At 42.0% G+C, this 22,233-nt stretch overlaps 2 protein-coding genes across 2 annotated transcripts in view; one reads left to right on the top strand and one right to left on the bottom strand.

Moving 5' to 3' along the window:
- Positions 1 to 2,161, top strand: part of PCGF6 (polycomb group ring finger 6) — a 28,279-nt gene extending 26,118 nt beyond the window's left edge. Inside the window, exon 10 of the mRNA XM_010971280.3 lies at positions 913 to 2,161. Coding sequence (XP_010969582.2) covers positions 913 to 969 — 57 coding nt within the window. The 3' untranslated portion in view covers positions 970 to 2,161. The remainder of the gene's footprint in view (positions 1 to 912) is intronic.
- A 7,098-nt stretch (positions 2,162 to 9,259) lies between these two features.
- Positions 9,260 to 20,968, bottom strand: INA (internexin neuronal intermediate filament protein alpha). Its single transcript, XM_074374466.1, has 3 exons — positions 19,842 to 20,968; positions 12,547 to 12,671; positions 9,260 to 11,271 (listed from the first exon to the last, which is right to left on the bottom strand). Exons 1-3 carry the CDS (start codon positions 20,904 to 20,906, stop codon positions 10,962 to 10,964), a joined length of 1,500 nt encoding a protein of 499 aa, XP_074230567.1. The 5' UTR covers positions 20,907 to 20,968; the 3' UTR covers positions 9,260 to 10,961.
- Between the last annotated feature and the right edge of the window lie 1,265 nt (positions 20,969 to 22,233).

Here is a 22,233-nt window from a genome sequence, read left to right on the forward strand (position 1 = left end):
AGGAAAGATGAAAGAGTAATAGCTAGAGCAGGGTTGGAAATGGAAAGCATGCATTGCCGCCACTCTCTCTGTATGTTGCTCCAGGTGGGCCCATTGCCCATGGCGCACTTCCCCAATGAGTCTTCCTTTTAAGTTAGTGTTCTGGTTTATGATAGATTAGAAATAGCACCTTAAAAGGTTAGATTGCATGCTAGATGCAGCCTCGGTGAGAGCACAAAGAATTAAGACCTGATATCAAGAGAGGAGACATAAAAAGACTCAGAAACATGGTATCTGGAGTCATTTAGTCTAAAGTCTAATGGTTAAGTTGCCCAACAACCCCAGAGGCCATCACTGTGTTACAGCACGGTATAGTTACTGTTCATGATGATGACTCTGGATGTCAAAGAAAGGGTAAATTGTATTGAACAGTCTTCGAGGAGGAAGTAAAATATATGACATTAAATGGGTAAGAGTTCCAACGTTTTCTCACTTATTTTAGTAGTGAGCTGCATTTATGTAGGAAATAAACATTTTATTTCTTAGCAGATCCATTTACTTTATGATAATTGAATCTTTTTTTAGAGAAGCCCAATGCTTGGATGATACATTAAGTAGACTGTGCAGAAGGAATGGTGTATCTTTTTTAGTTCTTTTCGGAGAACTGTTTAGCCATAACAGTCCTGGCTAACTTTGGATACCTGGTAGTTTCAGAATTTTCTTCTGAGAGTCATTAAAAAGGCACATTGACAGGGAGGGATTGGTGATGAGGTGAGTAAATAGGCAAGTTTATTTATCTGAGACCTTTTATTCTCTTTAAATCAAAGAGTTTCACGTTTGTGTTAGGTTATAAAAAATAAACTATCTTTGACTTGATCATTTACATGGGTTTTCAAATAACTGCGAAACACTCTTTTTTGTTTTACTTTTCAGGATGGTCTGCTGGTTCTTCATTATGGTCTTGTGGTTTCTCCTTTGAAAATTACTTGAAGATTCTAGGATTATGATGGGAGGGAAACAAAACAAGGAGGCTTCTGCAGGACTGCATCTCACCAAAGATTTCCACGAAACGTGTAATTGCTATCCCTTTGTGCTGTTCAAGACATAACTTATCTATTTTCAGCACCAAGAATCATAGCATTTATAAGTACAACTTGGAATGATAGAATGCATCTGTTTTACTAGAGACTATCTATAAAAAGCATCTGCAGCTCAGGGGGAAAATTTTAAAGCATTGAATTTTTAAATTCTTTGTGATTTCAAATACTTTGACATTGATTTTGTTTCCTAATCTTTGAAGTTAATTGGTTACTGTTTTTGTCTTCATTGAGCCATACCCCTTTCAAGTTCCTGGGTAGGAGTTTGCTCTCTGGAATGGCACCAGTTGGGCAGTCATCCTTTTGGTAAAGAAAAGAGCTTTTGAACTGAAGATTTAAAACCAGTCTTTGTTAAATTACAGAATGTACCTCTGAGACCAAGACCAAAACTATGGGCCACTTTTGTATGTCGCCATCATATTTTGAAATTGTTTTTTTTTTTGTTTGGTTTGGTTTGGTTTTTCAACCAGCAACACTACTAAAGAGTTGTTATTCACTTCTAAAAGGGATGAATTATAATTTTTCTGTGTGAAGAGACTGTCTCCTTTGGGGTTTATGGCCCGTACCATAAGCCTTCAATGTAGTAAAAGACTTCTTTAACATATCTTACAATGAAGGGTGCCTCTTTGCAACAATATTTGATTCTTTGACTGTTAATTAACATTCATTTTGAGTACATAGTGTTTGTCAGTACCTTGTAATGGCACTGCTTTTGAAAGTAATTTAAAACTTTGAATTTGAGAAGTTTACAGAATGCTTGTTATATGTTCATTGTTTTCTCAGTAAGTCAGCTTAATGATTATTTTCCCATTACTTTGTCACTGGGATAAAGAATACGGGTGTTTGAGAGCTCACTCACTTGCATGCAAAGATTTCACTTTTAAACATTATTTGCCTAAAATTAGTGCTGTGATGCTTTCTAAAAGAAATATTTTATAGACCTTACTTCACTGCAAAATTTTCAAGTCTGCATAAAAACAATTACAATTGGATAAAGATTGGCAATTGTTTTATAAAGAATTTGTGGAGTATAAATCTCTTCTAACATTTAATACAATTTTTTAATAAAAATTTATTTTAACCTATTTTGGAAAAATGTTCATGTTTATGATAGATTTTTTAAAAGTAACCAAAACTCTTTAAGAGACAAGGTATCAGAATCAGTGTTTAACTGTGCCATCAGATAGATATGTTATAAACATCTTTACCTTCACTGACTATACTAGATGCCTATATTTGACAACGGACAGAATAGCAATTATGGAGTTCATTGCCTCTTAAATGTTTCTTGCACAAATTACTTACTACTTTTATTCTTGTCTCATGTTAATATACCTGTGTCAGGGATCTTCAAGACAACCCTCAGTTTTAATGGTTCAGAAGAAGGACTCATGGGATCCAGAAAGCTATTATACTTGTGGTTACAGTTTATTACCATGACAAGATACAAATTAAAATCAGCAGTGGGAAGAGATGAATAGGGTAGAGTCCAGGAGACACCAGCCAGGAGCTTCCATTTGTCTTCTCCCCGTAGAGATGCAGGAACAGTGTTTAATTCTCCCAGCAATGACATGTGGCATATGTGAAGTGTTGCCAACCGGGGAAGCACACCTGAGTGCTAGTGTCCAGAGTTTTTACTGGGAATCAGTCACATGGGCACTGCCTGTGTTTGACTCAGCTGTTGAGACCCCAGCACCTACCCAGCAGTCAAACTGATATAACATGTCCCTGAGCCCCAGGGGTACAAAAATGGGCCTTTACCATAAATCACATTGTCAGCATGAACTATTTGGTGCAGCCCAAGGACTCAGGCATACAAAGACAGGATATTCCAAGGGCTTAAAATTTATGATTTATAGTAACATGGGAAAGCACTTATTTTTTTAAAGTAGAATATTAACTGTAATTATTTGGTAAACATTTCTGCAGTGAACAAGTCAAAAGAACATCCCTTGTTACACATTGTGTGGACAACAAGATTAAAATTAAAGGAGGGTGATCTACCTTCAAGGAAATCACAGCCTGTGGGTTACATATGTCTCTCAGAATCTTAACAAAGGGTAGATACTGGTAAATACTGTAAGAGTCACAAAGAACTTTACACTTTCTTTTTTTTTTCCTTCCCTCCTGGGCTTGACCCCCAAGAACCCCAAGAATGAATTTGTATCTGGTTATTTCTATCTGGTCTTTTGTTACCACCAGGCAGTAAACTAAGTAAGAATGCTGATTGACTGGTTTACAAATCTGTGCTTCCAAAACCAATGTGACCTTGGGCTACATCAAAAGAAATAGTTTCAGATCAAGATAGTTAATACTTCTAATCTCTAATGCATCTTGTGTTCAGTTCTGGGTAGCATACCTCAAAGATACTGACAGAAGGGAAGGCAGTGGGATAGGGAACAGACAGAGGGAGAGACAAAACAAGAGTAAGCATCGAACAATTGCTGTCTATCTTGGAGAAGCAAAAAACAACGGTGAGAGGCAATGGTAGCTATCTTCAAATAACCAGAGGGTCAAAGACTTAGACGAGGGAAAAGCATAAGCAAGAACAAACAAATGCCCTGTCTTGTTGCCTTGAGTTAGCCTTACTGCCCCCACAAGCAGCATGTATTTAGTTTAGCTGAGATAGGATCAAATGTTTTTCAAGAGGAATTTTTGCTAGGAACATAAGCAGGAATAAAACTAAATGCCCAAATCTTCACAAATAGGACTATATGAAGTACAGATTCCAGAGCCTAACATCAATGGCTAGAGAAAGATTTGTTTGATTGGCACAGCTTTGCAGATCCCTTTGTTTTTGCTTAAGTCCTCTCTGAGCAAAGATGCCCAGAGGGCTGCTAGTCTGTGGTAGTTGTAGTTTGGCAGAACGTGTGCTTGGCAAATGTCTCAGTTCCTCCCCAGATGCCATCCCAATCTTTTCTCTCTAGTATTGACCCAAGTCATTTCCTCTGACCTTGGGCTTCACTGAGCTTCCCCACTGCTTCCACTCATTGCCCTTCCCTTCTGATTGAGTCAGATACATTCTTATTCATGATGATCCCTCCTCTGGACTCCAAGTTAACACAGACCTTGCACACACTCACATAGTGACTCTCCTACAGCAACTCTGACTTTGGATTCTTGAAAGTAATGCTACTCACGAGTTTACATGTCCTATTCAGCCTGCCCAAAGTATATACTTGGTGATTTGATCCAGGATGAATATTCTTGAAGGATGACCAGGTCATAATTGCTTATTAGACGTGTGACTAATTTAAAAAATGTTTCCCCTTCAAAGTTTTAATAGTTGCAACCTCTGTGGTGTGTTTTATCTTGGAAAGCCCTAGCAACAGAAAATTCAACAGATACTGGTTCCTAGTGTTAACCTTTGCTGTCTTCAGTAGATCATAACCAAAGGGTAAGTACTCATTTTTAACCTTTTTTTAATATGTTGTTGTGTATGTGAGTTTGATTATTGGCCTCTCTTCAAAACTGGGCTGATGAAATCTAAATTTAATACCTATTGAGATTAATAGTCCATACACAAATGAAACGCCATATTGATCTTCTGAAAGGTTGCCAAGTATTTACTTACATGGAATGGATATTGTGGTTTGATCTTTACCTTATTTTGATTTCCTTTTGATGGTGTCTGTGGTTTTACAGAGGTTATTATTATGATACTACATTCATTTAAGTGAGAAAAGTTTTTTTCTTCCAATGTTTCTAAGAAAATGTTTTCTCAAGAGAAAAGCTGGTTGAATAAAACTTTAAATTAAAAGATAAAGAAGACAAAGTTTACCAGGAACAGATTTTTTTTTCCCCCAAAAAAGACACAGGGGCAGTATGCACAGTGGTTAAGGATATGAATTGTGAAGTCAGACTGCATAGCTTTGACTTTCAGCTTTGCTATTTGCAAACTATATGATCTTGAACATGTTATATAACTTCTCTGAGCTTTAGTTTTCTTTAACTGTAAATGGGGACAATGGTACTCAAAGACTTGTTATAAGAATTACTGACTATGTAAAGCATTCAGAACAGTGTCTGGCTTTAGCCTATTTTCAAATTCATATATGGTCCTTATGTGGTCGCTTCTTACTTTGCAGAGTTAGTTTCTAATGAATAAGTAGGTCTATTAATATTAAAAGATTGATTTTAAACCGTCTGTTTTTTTTCCTTCTTTGTTACATATTTTCTCTATCCACCTCCTATTAATAACTGGGAAAAGGATGGGGATATAGACTCTGGAGTCAGATCTGAATTCTGCTTTCACCCTACATCTAATCTTAGCTCTGGTATTTCTACTTCTCAGACTAGGTTAGTCCATGGAAACTTTCAGTTACCAGAAAGGAGTTCCTTTTGTTAAGCTCATGTCTGGCTTAAGATAAAAAGATTATCTAGCCCTAAAGGACATCAGGAAATCTATATGTCATGTATGAATCCTTATGCCAGGAAATCATGGGGGATGCAAGTTACCCCTCTCATTTATTCATACTTATGGCATAGCAGATGAAACTGAGTTAAATTTGTTTTAATAAGCACTTTTAGGGAAAAATGTTTTTTTGTCCTGTGCAATAATCAGCAGTTAACTAGACCTGCTACTGATTGTATACGAAAATTCCCACCCTTATGCTAATGATTTTGGTTACACTCTGCTGAGCATTCTATAACCCCTAGGAGCGTATGATAGAACCGGAATGAAATGTCTCAGCACAGAGACCTCATCAGGGGAGAGAGTAGCCTTGTGGTGACCTACAGTAATTAATCAATGAGAAAGTGAGGCTGGAGACCCTTCCAAGGTCAATCTTCATTATTCTTTGTAGCCTGAGCTTTTTCTATTTTGTTTTATTCAGAATTACTGAAGCATGGAAGAAACATAAATCTTTAAATATCTGTGGTGTGACTCACTCCATTTTATTACAGTCCTGGTGTGTGTGTGTGTGTGTGTGTGTGTGTGTGTGTGTGTGTGTGTGTATTGCAAGGGACTGTAAGAAAGAATTTATAAATTTTAGCAATTCCCCCCTCTCACCTTGTAAGCTTGTGAAATAGCATAAAATGTGAGGGCAATCAAATCATCTAGGAAATCAATAGAGGAGGACAGAAGCCCTTGATCTACACAGTAACCATTCTTTTCACCCTTTAAGTGCATGCAGCAGGGGTTGGTAATGTAATAAAAACAGTCCTTTGTTTGGCTGGATTCAGGAGCACTCACCCCATTTGCAAATGGCGTACCCATGTGAGATATTTGAAAATAACAAAGACATCAGTCTAACCTGTACACTAAATTTGAACATGCAGCAAAGCCAGTAACATATATTTTATAAGGAAAAATAAAATTGCACATAGGAGCTCTATTTTAAGATCCTGCAAAGCTCCTCCCCTCCCCCTCAGTTATTTCCATTTTAAATTAGTACTGTGCGTTCAGGTATACCAATTTATTTGGCTTTAAGAAAAAAAAAATGTATTCTTATGATTTAGATGCTTTTAAGAACCTTAGAGATTTCTGATAATAATAAAAATAAAGTTAGCTGGAAATCAGTGATTGTTGCTTATAAGCAAGCAACATTTCTAGCTATTCTTTCTTTTGCTTATATCCGAGGAGATTTCTGGCTTTTTCTCCAGACTCTGTTTTGAAATCAATACTACTCTTATTAGATCTGGCTAATGTTGTCCTAATGGAATTCCTTCTAACTGGGTTGACCCAGGTGGCTGTACATAATGGTCTCAGCTGGAGCAGAAGGTATGGGAGACTTTGTAATTTTATTTTTCTGATAGTTTCATAAATTCTCTATCAATGGATTTTTTAAATTGAGGTGAGATTTATGTGACATAAAATTAATCATTTTAAAGTAAACAATTCAGTGGCATTTAGTACATTCACAATGTTGTGTAGCTACCACCTCTATCTAGTTCCAAAACATTTCCATCATTCCACAATAAAATCCTATCCCCATGTCCCTTTTCTCTAGCCCTGGCAACTACCAATCTACTTTCTGTTCCAATGAACTTTAAATACATTTTTAAACCTGTTTCATGTTTTCCTTTAGAGTCATGATTGGTGGTTCTGGGCTCCCTGCTTATGTTCACAGGTAAGTTCTAGAAGTTTATCCCCAGGACTATATGTAACTTGCATTATCTCTGGAGGTAAAATTTAGACACTAGTTTCCAGACAATTGCTCAAATCTCACCCCCGTCTTTAGCCAGTCCAGTAAAATGAATTGTAAGTATCCTGGACTTATTACCTCTTGAGAAATTGTCCCTTCTGTAATATTCCCTTAATTCCAGGCCCTTTGATACTGAACTACAGAATTTCTTTGCAAAATTATATTTTGAAACCCCTTTTTAAAAAATAGTTAAATACCACCCAATTCTTATAATTGTTAGCAGCAGCAGAGATGACTCCTGGCTGGATGGGCCCAGAGCCCAGTACGGGGCTGCTACCACCTCACTGCAGTGCAGAAGGGCAGTAGGCTCAGGAAGTCTGCAAAATGTAGCAGTTTCCCTTTGGGATTTGATTTTGCCACGGATTTCTGGGGCAGAGAAACCTTGAGTGAAACCTGGTGAGGAAGGGGTGAAAAAGGAGATAGAAAGATTTCTGTTCCCTCAAATGAGGGGATGCTCTTTTACGTAGAGAGGTAACACAGGAAAGAAAAGCAAGCACAGCAGAGTTAGAAGACCAACGCTCAACTCCTGGCTGTGTTCCTCACTGTGTGGCATCAGAGGAGGGTTTTAACCTTGTTCTTCCAAGGCTCTAGTCCTTCATTTGTCAAATAGGTATACAAACACTACAGCTAACGGGTCGTGAGGTTTAAATGAGATCATCTATGTTTACCGCCTAGTACAGTGCCTGACACGCAGTACATAGGTACTGAATAAGTCACAGCTGTTGTTAATAAGGCCCAGGATGCAGGGGATCTCATTACTGAGTGCTTCTGAAAGTCATATTGGGTATCACTCACGTGCTTTGTGGACAGGAAAGCTTCCCTTTGTTGTCCTGTTCCATCATAACAGTTGATGTTGCTGCTTCCCTTTCCTCCTCCTCCCTGCCTTATGATTTTGAACACTGTGCTTCCCTGTTACTATAATTGTTCTGATTTAATAATTTATCAACTCCATAAAATGCTTTTAATGTCTTTCTTTTATAAATGAGCTCATGGCAATTAGTGGTGACTCACTGAAAATAGGAGACACAAATTAGTCAGAGCCAGAAATTATGTAAATTAATAAAAAGCTCTCTGGTTTTGCATAGAGAAGGATCCATTAACCATATAGTACTACTCTTAGAAGTGGCAACCAGTGTCTATACTGCAAATGTATTGATGAGATTGTTGTTCCTTAAGAGGCCCTAAAAGATATTTTGATTATAATAAATTGCTCATGGTTAGTGTATGACTTACTCTTTTCACTAGCAGTACCATTGACTATGCAAGTTCCCTTAGGCAGACGGACTGAGAATGATGCTACTGTTCAGGATTCAGCAAGCTCCATCTTCAACCATCAGCATCAGCTGTGAATTGCATTTATCCCCTCACTTCTGGTCTCCATCCTGGATCCTGGCACGGCATTAGGCAGCCTCAACTTGATGTCCACATTCTAGATACCAGAAGTAGATAGTCCTAGAGATGTCACAAGCCCCTTGATGGGTACAGTTTTGTGTGTGTACTTTTTTGGGAAAATGGTTCACAGCTTTCTCCAAGAGCTGTTTAATCCCAAAAAAGTTTAAGAATCATTATAGTAGAGGCAAATTCCATTACTGCTGCCCATGTTCTGCCTAAAGGGTAGAACCCTTCTGGGTTCTGCAGAAGTATAGCCTCATTTTCAAAGAAGGAAAAGATTCATATTATTTTGAAGAACTTTTTATCATGTGCTTTCTGCCAGTTCATTCCCAGAAATTTTCACCAAGCTAATTAAATCATCCAGGCACAGAATGCATTATTATCTTTCATCTGATCTGATTTCCTACTTCCTGCCATGAACTGTCCACTTAGTGCATTATGTGTTTCAGACCAGACAGTCTGCAGACTGTAGCCCCAAGGCTTTGGCAGGGGGGAAAAAAAAACACTAAACAAAACTAAATGTGGATGCATGGAACAGAGAACATGATTTCTGAGTTATCTGGGATACAACTGTCTCCCTGAAGCAAAACAGCACTTCTCTCAGTTGAAGCAGCAGAAACCACAGAACACAAGTTATGTTGGTGGGATTCGTGTGACTTTTAATTCTTATTTTACTATTGTTTTACAGTTAAGTGTGGGGAGTAAAGACAGGGATAGAGTAAGGGGAAGGGAGAAAAGTATTCTTTCAAGTTTCCTTGAATAATTGAAGCAGGTGCTAGAATAAGAAAGTTCAGTAAAAGCATCACGTCCTCATCACCACAGAGCTCTTAATGGAGAGATGTGACAGAGACATAGCAACTCTTTAGATCTGGTGGAAGTGACTCCAACAGAGAACTAATCCTGCATCAAACTGGGCAAACGTGGAAGGCTGGGCAATGCAGCTGCTACACAGTAGGGCAGATGAAAACCTGACTCTGTGGAATCTACTTCCTTGCATGTGAGCAGGAGCACGTGTGCCCTTCTCTGGTCTGAGTGTCTCTTCCTCTCCAACAGTGAAGGGAGACCCTACCAACCGTGTATCAGTGGGAAAACTGTTGGGTAAGACTCTTTTAGAAAAGAGAAATATTTCTTTTTTATACTTGCTGGTAGTATTGATTGACAAGAAGTGACTTCTTTTACTTTGGGGCAGTAGCACTGTGTCCTAGTGATAACATGATCTACACTTAACACTCTTAAAAGGCATAGGAGTGAAAACGAGGCCTCTTTAGGACCTGGACTAGTGGGAAGGGGAATATGTGGATTCTGTCTAAGGGTAAGGGCATGAAACAGCTAATTCTTTACCACCACAAATGAACTGACACAGATAAATGAGACCTTGGCTTTTCCCCTTCATACAAATACCTCTTCCAGCTTATACTGCTAAATCTAAGGTCAGCTTAATCACAGTTTGGAATTAACTAAGACTGTGCTTCTAAAGGTGAAAAGCTAAATTCTTAATAAAGTATTCATTTTTCCTAATTAAATGGATTTGAATAAGCTGAGAGCCTAAAATCTAGGAACAGTTTTCATTATTTTATTTGTCGGGGGCAACCCTTACAACTTATCACTGCCATTTTTTTTAAACTACAGAATTAGAAGGATATGAAATGGGCAGGGAGAAGTCGTTACACGAATCATAGAAATGGTCAGCATGCATCTAATCCTACCTATTGAGCAAAGAGAGCTAAACGGGGCAAGTTCTTTTGAGAAGAATCTAAATGTGTTTAAATGGGACAAAAACTACACTAGCCTTTTTTCCCCCATATGGAAGAAAAGGATATATGGACTTGAGGGGGGTGGGAGGGAAAGTGTCCATTACACAAACACCTATCATGTGTGAAACAATTCTGTCAGTGGTGTTGGGTGTGAACCGTGGGTTTATCTTTGGCAGTGATTTTATGTTTTAGGTATCTAGAGTGAGATTATATAGCTGGATAACGGCTGGGTATAGTGAGTGAATACAGTTTTTAATTTCAACTCACAGCAAAATGATAATGATCACAGATTTAGCACCTCAGTTTGTACTTGCTCTGTACCTGAATCATCTATCGCTGTGAAGCCTGAGCTTTAGGTGAGAAAGCTGTACACTTAGATGACTCCTCTGTGATTGCTCTAGGACTGCGGTTTGCTCCAATCTAAGGTGTGGTTTTCTTATTAGAGAAAGAAAGTATTTAATGCTAAATATGAGACTGAAGCCTTGAAGACATTGTATCATGGTGACGGGTGTTTTGGATCAGGAATAGGCTGCTTAGCAAGTTAAATGCATATTATCTCTTCTTAAGCATTAACTTTTTTTTAAGCAACAGAATTATATTTTTTGGCTTGAAATGGTGCTTTCTTCTATATTTGATTTCTCGGTTTTCTTAGTAGATATTATTGTTTCCTCCAATATTTCTTCAAAACTTTCCCCTATCTGGGAGGTTTTCTTAGAGGCTACCTTAGAAGCCTCCTCTTCCTCCTCCTCTTTCTTAAGAGACAGCCCAGTGGATGAGATTTTGGAGGTGGTAGAGCTGAGGATTCTAGGTGGGAGCAGATAACTTGGATTGGGAAGTGGATTCAGCCCGGAAATGCTTAATCCACTGGTGCTAAAACGTGTCTCTTCGCCTTCCAGCAGTTTCCTGTAAATCCGACAGAGAAAAACTTAGGAAATCAGCTTGTAACTTCTTTTTTTTTAAAGAACTTAACCCTCCAGCCCCTATTCATTCCAGATTAGAGAGATTTCACAGTTTCTTCATGAGATTGAGACCAATAAATATTGAATTCTAAGGCTAAAGACTTGGACTTTATCCAAAACGTGCACACACATACTCACACACATTACTCACATACATCACTCACATATCTTTAGCACCAGCTGCATTTAAGCCACTGTCAACGGGAAACCTATCTATTCGTAGATACATTTGAGAAAAAAAAATCTACAACTCCTCTTGGCCTCATCACACCCATTTTTGGCACTTAGAGTCTACAAAGCTCTAAGGAGAAGTAATTTTACTAATTAACACCTTAAGTGCAACAGGGATAAGAAGATAAGAGGTCCATAAAGGAACTGCCTAATTCAGCCTGAACTTGAGATTTGTATTTTTCCAACGTGTTAGGGTGCAAAGGAAATGGAATCAACAATAACAGAAACCAGTGAATACTGCTGTTTCAGATTCCAGAGTTTCCCCCAGCCTGGCCTAAACAGCATCATAAAAGAATGGCCCCCAATACCTTTTTTCTCATGACCCTAATTATTTTTATCATCCTTTCATCCTTTTTTTTTAAATCAGAAACTCAAAACACTATCAAATCCTCTTGGAGCTTTGTTTTAAAGTAGTACACATAGTGTAAGGAAAAAAAAGAAAAAAATTCTCCCATTTGGGGTTGAGTCTGAGCTCCTCCATCTACCTGCTCTGTGACTTTGAGTAAGTTACACAGTCAGTCTGTGGTTCAAGTTTCCTCACCTGCAAAATGGGAATATGACCTGATACCTAGATAATTTATATGCAGTATAATACTCGGCACACAGTAGTCATTCAAAAAATAGTACCTGCTGTTTTTTAACTTTCATAAAGGTAAATGTGGAATCCAGGGGGATACCTTACCTATTGGGACTTTCTATATTGTATGAAACCTATTTTTAGGGTCTGATGGGTTTTATTTTAACCTCTGTGTACTCACATTATCTCCTTAAGCCCTAGCAGAGGTAGGTAGACTACTCCAGGACCAGTAAGGTGGAGCTGGGATATAACCAAGTTGAAGGCAGAGAGATCAGCTCACCTGGAAAGGGCCATGATGTCTTTCCTCATCCCACCTCTCACCCATCAGAAGCTGGAGAGACTAAAACCACTTATTTGGGTAGCATTGCCCAGGTGACTGGATCTGCCTGGGTGAGTATGCCCTTTGAGTACCTGTAAGCTGCTATCTCAATGTCAAGAGCCATTTTGACATTGAGCAGGTCCTGGTATTCCCGAAGGTGGCGTGCCATCTCACTCTTGGTGTTCCTCAGATCATTCTCCAGCTGCCCAATGTTATCCTGAAAAGCAACATGTTCAACATACTTAGGCCAAACCAGCTGAAATTCATTGTGGTTGAGCTTGAGAAAGCACAGATTCTCAACCCTGACTGCATATGAAAAATCCAGACCTTTCCCCCAGCCCAGATTCTGATTCATTTGTTCTGGGGTGAGGTCCAAGCATCTGCATTTTTTTCATAAAGGTCCCCAGAACACATGTGGACACATGGTGAGGGTTAGGAACTTCTACCACGGGGCACGTGGGTCTCAACTGAACACCAGGGAGATATTTATTTTTTACTTACTTACCATCCCTCCCTTGCTTGTTGTATTACTGCTGAGTCACTCAGTTGGTTCATGTCCTTTCCAAAACCAAAGCCTCAGGTTAGGAGCTTAGATTCAGAAAATTCCAACTGTGGAAAGCACAGAGAGGACGGGAAGTCTTCTCTGCCTCCATTCGTTTTGATGGTTTCCTGGAAATCTGCTACTCAATCACTTTACTGAATGCGCTTCACATGACAGATAGGGAGGAAGCATAAATACTCCAAGGAATTTTTTTTAATCCAAATGGCAGACTGAAATTATAATATTATTTAAAAAGAAAGTAAATTTATATAATACTTTTGCTTTAAGTTCCTATAGGTGCAAACCCAGGCATAGAAGAAAAATAGCTTTAAATCTGTGATCCTTGGGCAGCCAGAGGATGTTTTAAAAACACAGAAGATCCTGTTGCTCATCTGGTTAAAACCCTCCAACTGCTCAGCCTGGCCTATACTTTTCCTCTTTCTCTGTGTGTTTCAGCTACCCTGGCCTTCTCTTCTGCTGCTTAAACATACCAAGTTCATTGCTATCCCAGGCCCCTTAGGCTGGCTATTTCTTCCTCTGTTTGGAATGCTCTGGGGTGGGTCTTCACATGGCTGACTTCCCGTCATATTGAGATTCAGTTCAAATGTCCTCACCAGTTAGAAAAAAGCCCCTGTTTGAAAGTAGCCACTCTGCTCTTAGCTCTTACCATTATCTGAAATTACCTTATTCACTTACTTTCTGTTACCTCCTTCTATAACAGGGTTTTTCAACCAGGGCACTACTGACATTTGGGGCTGGATAATTCTTTATTGTAGGGGTCTGTCCTGTGAATTATAGGATTTTTAGCAGCATCCCTGACCTCCATCCACTAGATGCCAGTAGCACCTGCTCTCCCTCTCGATTGAGATAACCAACAATGTCTCCAGACATTGCTGAACGTCCCGGAGCAGGCAAATCGGTCCTGTTAGGAAACTTCTACACTAGAGTGTAAGTTACATGGAAACAGGGACCTTTTCTGTCTAGTTCACCTCTGGAAATTCACAGCCTAGCAAAATGCATACTGCAGATACTCAGTGAATAATTGTTGAATGAATGATTGAATAATGCTACATAAACATTTCTTTTCTTATGACTTGAAAAAGTATGAGCAAATAACTCATATAGTTCAGCTGCAACTCTTATCAACATGAAGAGCAAAGTGACTGACAGTTATTTTCATGAAACAGTGATGCAGATAAACATATCAGAAACCTCAAGAAAGCAAGTGCTAAGAGACCCTTGTGTGGAGGTGATAAAGTGATGGTGAAAGGCAGGGCTGATACATCAGACGGTGCAAACTTACAAATCAAGGGTATCTGCAGAAGGAATTAAAATTCATCCCACCTATCTGTTCTGTAAATATTGACAGGAATACTGCAATGAAGAGACTCAAATGATAGGTACAGAGCAAGGGATGATAAGCAGTGGGGAAAATACATGATACACTGGACAGTGATGGAAATATTCCAAAATGTTTAAAAGGAATTTCACCAAGAAATTTTATTTGATGGTTGTTATATTTGAGGTTAAACTAACTTACAGGCAAGTCTACTAGTGATATATTAGGGGTAAGAGAATCAACATTACTCTGCTTAGAGGGGAAAGAGCCTAGGGTAAAAGAAAAAGGAAGTGTTCTCATTCTACAAAGGAGCAAGAGAAATGTTATATGAAGAAAAGAAGAGGATTTCAGGAAGATCTTTGGGTTGCATTTCTTGCCCCTTGCACTTCTGCCACAAACATCTAACACACCTCAGTCAGTTTTCTATATTTTACTTTCTTCAAAACTTTCATTTTTGTATATGGGAAATTGTAATGTTTATTCTTTTCTGAGGTGTTCTGAGATCTTCAAGTTAGGATTCCACTTTAATGTTCCTCACATTATTATATGATGAGTCCATTATCCATTAAATTAGATAATGGGCATTAGAACAGCACTTGGCACATAGGAACTGCTCAAAAAATGTTAGTGATTTTTATTATTGTTAATATCATACCAGGTGACTCTCTACCCTTTTCATGATATGGACAAACTAATCCTGAGCCCTCCCTACAACCCCTTAGATAACTAAAGAAAGCAATGTATAATAAAACTTAAATATTGGCAAGTTGGAGGCATATCCCTTAAAGCATCGGATATTTATTTTCTAATTTTTCACGAAGATGTACATCTTCATAACACATTTTTTAAAAATAACAATTTGAGGGGCTTATCTCAGTGGTAGATTGTGTGCTTAGCATGCATGAGGTCCTGGGTTCAATCCCCAGTACCTCCATTAAAAATAAATAAGTAAATAAATAAACCTAAATACTCCCTCCCCCCCAAAAATAATTTAAAAAGAATTTTTAATAAAAATTTAAAATAAAAACCTTTCTAAAGTGGTTTGTACTATTCTTACTTAGGACATTAAACATAATGCAAACTTTCTCAGCAACTAAGGGTTATGTAATGATCAATTATTTTTCTATAATCCTGTAATGTCTTTTATCTTTTAGGTCAACTAAGGTATATTAGGCTGTTCATTTCTACCCTAAATGGTCCTTTAGAGCAGTGTTTGAATTAGTGTTTGCTACTTATTTGTTTTCTTCGTCCTGAAAGTTGAACTAATCTGCTGCTACTCATTCCTGATGAGGCCTGACTCCAGTGGTTCCTCTTCTGTGTCTTGTTGCAGGCTTGAAATCCAAAGAACAAAGTGCTTTAGAATCATGTAAAGTGACAATAAATAATCTGGGGCACCAGAAGGGCCAACTTCTGATATGTGATTTAGAGACAGATGACGTTTTGTCTCATCAGTAGGTTAATTAGGCCCTTTAAAAAAAAAAACTATTTTGTCTCATACCTATGTTTTCTGCAAAAGAGGTTGTTGGGGGCATGAGTTCTAGAGTGATGAAATTTTCTTGAACTTTTTCTGGTACATATTTCACATGTCTATTTTATGGATCAGAGTAGACGAAAAGCACGACTTTGCTCCTTTCAGAAGGAATTGTGCTGACTGCTGACCACTGCTCTTCAACGTCTAGTCTCTTTGTTTGCGTTCTCCCCACAAGAGGCTGTCTTGCATTGCCCTTCAAAAGCCCTGCCAAAGATGGCCTCCAGCTCGAAATCTGAGCAGAGCACTGCAGTCTGCCCCCTCCCCCAACCACGCAGCTGCTGCTGGCTTAGCCTGAGGGAATGGGAGAGAGGCACTCCCAGCTCCAGCGGGGGTCTCTCCTGGAGTAGCTGATATAAGTGCTGAGCATCTTCCTCAGGGCTGGAAGGATGTGGGAGTAAGAGAACTGGCCACACTAGCATCTGCAGTGAGACTGGGAACAGCAAACAGTGCTGTGGGTCCCATCACTTTTAGGGGCCTTCAGCCAGGTGAGCAGTAGTGAGTGCAGCACAATCTGATTGAAAGAGGCCATTCAGAATTACTGCTCTGACTGATAAACGATGGTGGGGAGAGAGGATTTCTATACGTGGTACACCTGCAGCTCACCTTATTCTCACTCTTGTCTTTGCTTCATCCCATCTTTGGTTGTTTGTTTTTTGTTTTTTGTTTTTTTTTCCTACCATACTTTAAAATTTTGCATTTTATGTATTTCTATAGGCTGATTTACATTGGAAAATGTGATTTAAGTCAGTACACCCCAAAAATCAGTCTGAGGAATGACAGGACACAGTGCTTTTATTGCATCTCTCTGGGCCCCACCTGTGAACTACTGAATCCGTATCTTTGGGAGTGGGCCTGAGAATCTTTTTGTTAAGCCCCTAAGTAACCTTGGTTGGTCAATGGGTTTATTAGGAACCACTAGTTTCTTTGAGATTTTTGTTGGCTTTTTTTTTTTTTTTTTTTTTTCTGTAAAGGAGCTATCAGGGTGGCTCAGGTGACAATAATACAGTGAGATAGAAGGGGCAAAAACAGAACAACACAAAGCAAAAAGCACACGGAAGAGTTGGGGCGAAAAAAAAGGAGAGAGAGATAGGGACCAAAGGAAGGTTTTTTTCCCTTGAATTCTCATTTCAGAAATGGATCTATCAAGCTATAGATTTATACGCAGCCACTGCCACCCCCAATCTCCAAGGGGCCAACCCCTTCTTGCTATTTAATTAGGCTGCATTCCAATCTCATACTGGAGAGAAGAGGGCATACTTGGCTCATCTCCCTGGAGAGCATTAACTAATAGTGATCTTGATTGTTCATCAAGGTCTTTCAAGGAAAGCTGAAGCTTTCCAAGACTGACCATAGTGAAGGGCCAGGGCCCCCAGATGTCCTTCAAAGATGTCCTTAGACATCTTTGGCAGAACAGGCACTCTAATCGTGGTGAAGCAGCTATGACCTGAACCAGAATCACCCTATGTCAGAAATGAAAAAGCCTTCAGCTAAAGAGGGTGGCTGCATTTGGCTTCTGAAGACAACCACCCTAGTGCCTCATAATTTCTCCTGTTGCCTGATTCAGTCTCTCTCATACACCATTGTATGCTTATTAAGACACCCTGAACCATTCTTTACCCTTTCAAAAGTGTAATAAGCTTTCTTTCCTCTAGTAGGCTGTCAGCTCTCTGGGGCAGGAAAAATGTGACTTTAATGGGGCCTTCTTCTGCCTCTAAGAGGGTGGGAAACTTGCAAAGGAAAATGGGCCTACCACTAATCTCTGAAGCAGAAGAAAGAGAACAGCCTCCCATTGCTGCAGTGAAAGGGGAGGGGCAGGGGGTGAGAGGGCAAGAAAACAATGGCTGAATCTCACTATGGGAAAAGACGCTTCTCATCTCGGTCAGCACTGCTAAGACTGTTAGAGAGAATAGCCAGATGACACCCTTGTGGCTTCAGGCCTTCAGGATCCGCATGTGACAATGTGAGCCCCTCCTCAGCCTTAGGTCCCAAAGGGTAAGATATTTCTATATATCTATAAAGATATATCTGTTGTCTGAACTCCTCTTCCACTCATAGCAGGTCCACTGAGGCTCTGAGGCTAAAGCTGATGGGGGCAGCACTGCAGAGCTGCAGATGCCGCAGTTTCTGTTTTTTGTTTCCTGCAGATTAGGTCTGGATGACCCTACTATTGTCTAGCATTGAAAGCCCTTAAAGCAAACAAAACAAGCCAGACAATACTATCACTAGCTCTTAGAATGTAGGAGCTCTAACAAGCAAACAGAGGACATGGCAAAGTCCAGTTCAGATGGTAGTTGATGGATAAATTATCCTTTTTGTAGAAATACTGGGCTAGCCCTTCAGAAGACCACCTAGCTCATCCTTTGAGCTTCTAGAAGAAAACATGAAGTCTCAATTAACTAAATGTGATTAATTCAAGCCATCCAGAAGCTAGGCCACATAGTGAAAAGTTCAAGTTACAGATTTTTGAAGCAGAATAGAAGTATTTATTTGAGTATTACTGTAATTCCCAACACCAAAACAAATGGTCCAAGCAAGCTTTCTTCCTTTATCAAAGGGAGTCATGTATAATGAACAGCAAATACTGCACACCACTAATAATTCTTTAGCTCCAGACTAAAATAGTATGTTGAGGTTTCACTCCTTTCTTGATTATATTTTATTAATGTTCTCAAATCCTATTAATTTCATCAAATGTAAACTTGGATCTTGGCTAGAATGGATTACTGCAAGTTTCCAAATTATTAGCATTCTATCCAATGAAGCTTTTATTGCACCTTGAAACTGAACCACACTATTTAGATTCTTTTCTACACATTTCACCTGCCTCTGTGCCCTTTGTGGTCATAAGCCCAGAATGTTCTATATAGTAAAACCGAAGATGCAGTGGCCTTTGTTTGGAGAGAAAAGGAAGAAAGAACCGATCAAAACCTTCACAGGAGCTTAGAGGACAGGCAAAGATGGGGGAAAAAAAAGTGGCCTATAAGAAAGATGAACCTATCTCTGTGATTTACTACATGCACTTAGGATGGAAAAATGTTAAGGAAATGGGCATTTTCAAGTGGGACGTCACTGCTGCTGAGCAGATTAAGTGGTTTTTGTTACGTGCTAAGCCATCCATGAAAGTGCAAATTGATGCTGTCCACGAGGTGACCTTTGATTGCAGGTAACCAAGACTGATGTGTTGGTGTTGCAGAAGAAAAAAAAAAAAAAGTTAAAGCAGTTAATTGCCTAGAGAGTAGTAACTGGGACATGAGACAGGAGGTAAATTTCTGAGCCGCCGAACTCGAGATCAGCACCGAGGACAGCGCCCGACCATTCTCGTGTAAAGCTTTCTTTAGGAAGAAATACCATCAGTCGGGAGACAAGGGAACCGTCTGTGTGCTGGGGGAGGACAGAGCAGGGTGGTTATTACTAGCCCAATCACCCATCTCGTTCACTCCAAATCTCTACTCCTTTGAGGGCACAACTCAAGACAATGGGATAGGACCCTTCCCAGTTCAGTCCGGCATTCTTCCCCCAACCCAAGGGCAGACCTACTCCATAAATATTTCCAGAGCACACCGAAAGCCTTTCGAAGTCAACCAAATAAGCCAGACAGCGGAAACAGCACCGCCAACCATGGAGAGGAGGCTGTGGGCTCACTCATACTTTGGGGTGGGGTCGCCAGTGTGTTCATGCCCATTTGCTGACAGGGAGGCGTGAGTTAGATTTCCAGACTCCAAAGAACAGAAGCTTGATGGCTTCTTTGTTAGAAGGGCTCGGACAGGGACGTAAGTGAGGGGCAAGGAAAGAGAGCGTCCAGACCCCTAAAATTAGCGGGAGAGACTCCAGGGCTTTTTGTTTGCCAACGCCTCCAGGCGGGACTCTTTCTCTCCCCTCCCTTATCCTCCCCCTGGTTCCTAGGGCCGCAACTGTGCGGGAAATATGCGCAGGGGAGAACAGGATGCCCCGCCCTACACAGCACTCCAGCCTTTACCTGGTAGCTAGCCACCTCGGCACTGTGACGCTCTTCCAGCTCCAGGATCTGTCTCTCCAAGGACTCGTTGGCCCCACGCAGCCCCTCGATCTCGATGGTGCGTGCCTGAAGCTGGCGCCGGTACTCGTGAATCTCCTCGCGGCTGGCCCGGATGGCCTCGGTGCTGCGCGCTGCCTGCTCGTTCAGGTTGGCAAACTTAGACTTGTACCACTCCTCGGCTGACTGCAGGTTCTTGGCGGCCAGGGACTCATACTGAGCGCGGATCTCTCTCAGCGCCGAACTCAGGTCTGGTTTAGCCACAGCCACGTCCACCTCGGCCGCGGCCTGCGACGACGCCTGCAGCGTGGCCAGCAGCTCAGCTACCTCCTCGTCATGCACCTGGCGCACAAAGGCCAGCTCGTCCAGCAGCGACTCCACCTTCTTCTCCAGGTCCAGGCGGGCCAGAGTGGCGCCGTCCACGTCGCGCTGCTGCGCCTTCAGGGCGCGCTCCGCGCCTTCCCGCCCGCGGCTCTCCTCTTCGCAGCGCGCCCGAAGCCGCTGCACCTCCTCGGCCAGCCCGTCGCGCTCCAGCAGGGCCTGCGCGCGCGCCGAGCTCGCTTCCTCCAGCTGCGCGCGCAGATCGCGCAACTCGCGCTGGAAGAGCTCGCCGACGCGCGACGGCTCGGCGTGGCGCTGCCGCAGCGCGGCCAGCTCGGCTTCGAGCGCACGGTTCTGCGTCTCCAGCTGGTGCACCTTCTCGATGAACACGGCGAAGCGGTCGTTGAGGCCCTGCAGCTGCTCCTTCTCGTTGGTGCGGATGATCTTGTACTCGTTGGTGCGCGCCGCCGCCTGACTCAGGTCCAGCCCGTCGGACGCCGGAGACCGGCGGTAGGCCAGGCCCAGGCCAAGCGACGAGACCGAGGAGCAGGCGGCCGAGGAGGCCACATTGCCGCGGGACAGCGACTGCGAACGGAAGCTACCCGGGCCGCCAGCCCCAGAGAGGCGCGAAGACAGGCGCGAGCCGTCTCCGAACACCTTGCGGTAGGAGGAGCCGGCGCAGAGATAGTGTTCGGAGCCGAAACTCATGGTGCCGGGTCCAGGGCCGGGAGAGCGGCTGCAGCTGGAGCTGGAGAGAAGAAGAGAGGTGCGCCGGGCAGGGCGCGCCTGGGCGGTGTGCACTGGGTTTTAAGGCGTGGCGGGGGAGGGGGACTGGGGCGGTGCGTTGGGGGCGGAGCTCCTGCTCTGGGTCTGGCGGAGAGAGGGAAGGGTGGCATTCTGGAGCGGGGGCGGGGAAGCGCAGTGACTACTGCAGCGCCCGAGGACAGAGCCATTTGCGTAGCCCCCCCCCCCCCGCTGTCCGAAACTCCCCTCCCCAAGAATAACCTGGTTTGGAAGCGACTTGAGCGGAGGGGTGCCTAAACGATGTGCGTTTCCCATCCAGAAACCACGAGGCTCTGTCGCGTCCCTTGACCCTACCCCCCTTGTCCCCTTTAAGCCACCGGGAGGTTAGTGTTTTCTGGGAGGTGTGCTGTTCGCTCATCCTCACCCCAGAGCTCTCAAGCTTGAGGCCCTGTTTTCCCAGATAGAGTGGGGACCCTCAGGGCGCGGCTTTGTCCCCTCCCTCGGCCTGCTCGGGGTTCCCAGGGGAAAAGTGGGTCTACGTCAGAGCAGCTCATCAGCTGTTCCTCTGTAGCTATCAGGAGCGCCCGGGGCTGGTGGCTGCGCTGAAAGCCTGCGACGCCCCTGGAAGAGAAGGGAGGTGGGTAAAGAGCGTGGGCCTGAGTTGCAGAGAGTGGAGAGAAGCGGAGGAAAGAGCTGGATGGCTGCAGTGGGCAGAGCTGAGATTCCCCTGCCACTTGTATAAGTGTACTCTCTTGTTCACCACAGTCTGCAGCACTCTGCACTGAATAATGTCCGCCTTCTTAAGTCGTCTACTTTACCTGCCTGGCCCTGTAGGCATTTGAGATTTCAGTTTGTGTAAATCTCCATCTGGCTCAGGAGGACCCCTTCTTGTGGAGATCTGTCTTTGAACAAAAGAGGTCCCTGCAAACAGATTAAACTCCAAAAGTGGGGGATAGTGCTGGTGATTAAGCTGGCCTCCATCATCATCACACAGTGGTGGGAATCATAGAATGCGACCTGTAGAGATGAAGGCTGGGAGGAGTTAGTGTGGGGTCTGCAGTATGCACTCACTTTCAAATTTATAATCTTTCAGGATGTGGCTATGGCTTTGGAGAGGGAGAAGGAAGAATTTTTAGTAGATTCCAGAATTCCAAACTGAAAGCCCTTCTGGAATTTGGAATCTGAAGGATATAGCTCTAGGATAAGTTTTACCTTCATGAGGGAAGTGTTACCTGAGACAGACCACTAAAGGAAGGGGAGGGGGATGAAGTCCTATGGGACTTTGGAGCAT

This window comes from Camelus bactrianus, chromosome 11 (genome assembly GCF_048773025.1).
Source record: "Camelus bactrianus isolate YW-2024 breed Bactrian camel chromosome 11, ASM4877302v1, whole genome shotgun sequence".
NCBI classification, from domain to species: Eukaryota; Metazoa; Chordata; class Mammalia; order Artiodactyla; family Camelidae; genus Camelus; species Camelus bactrianus.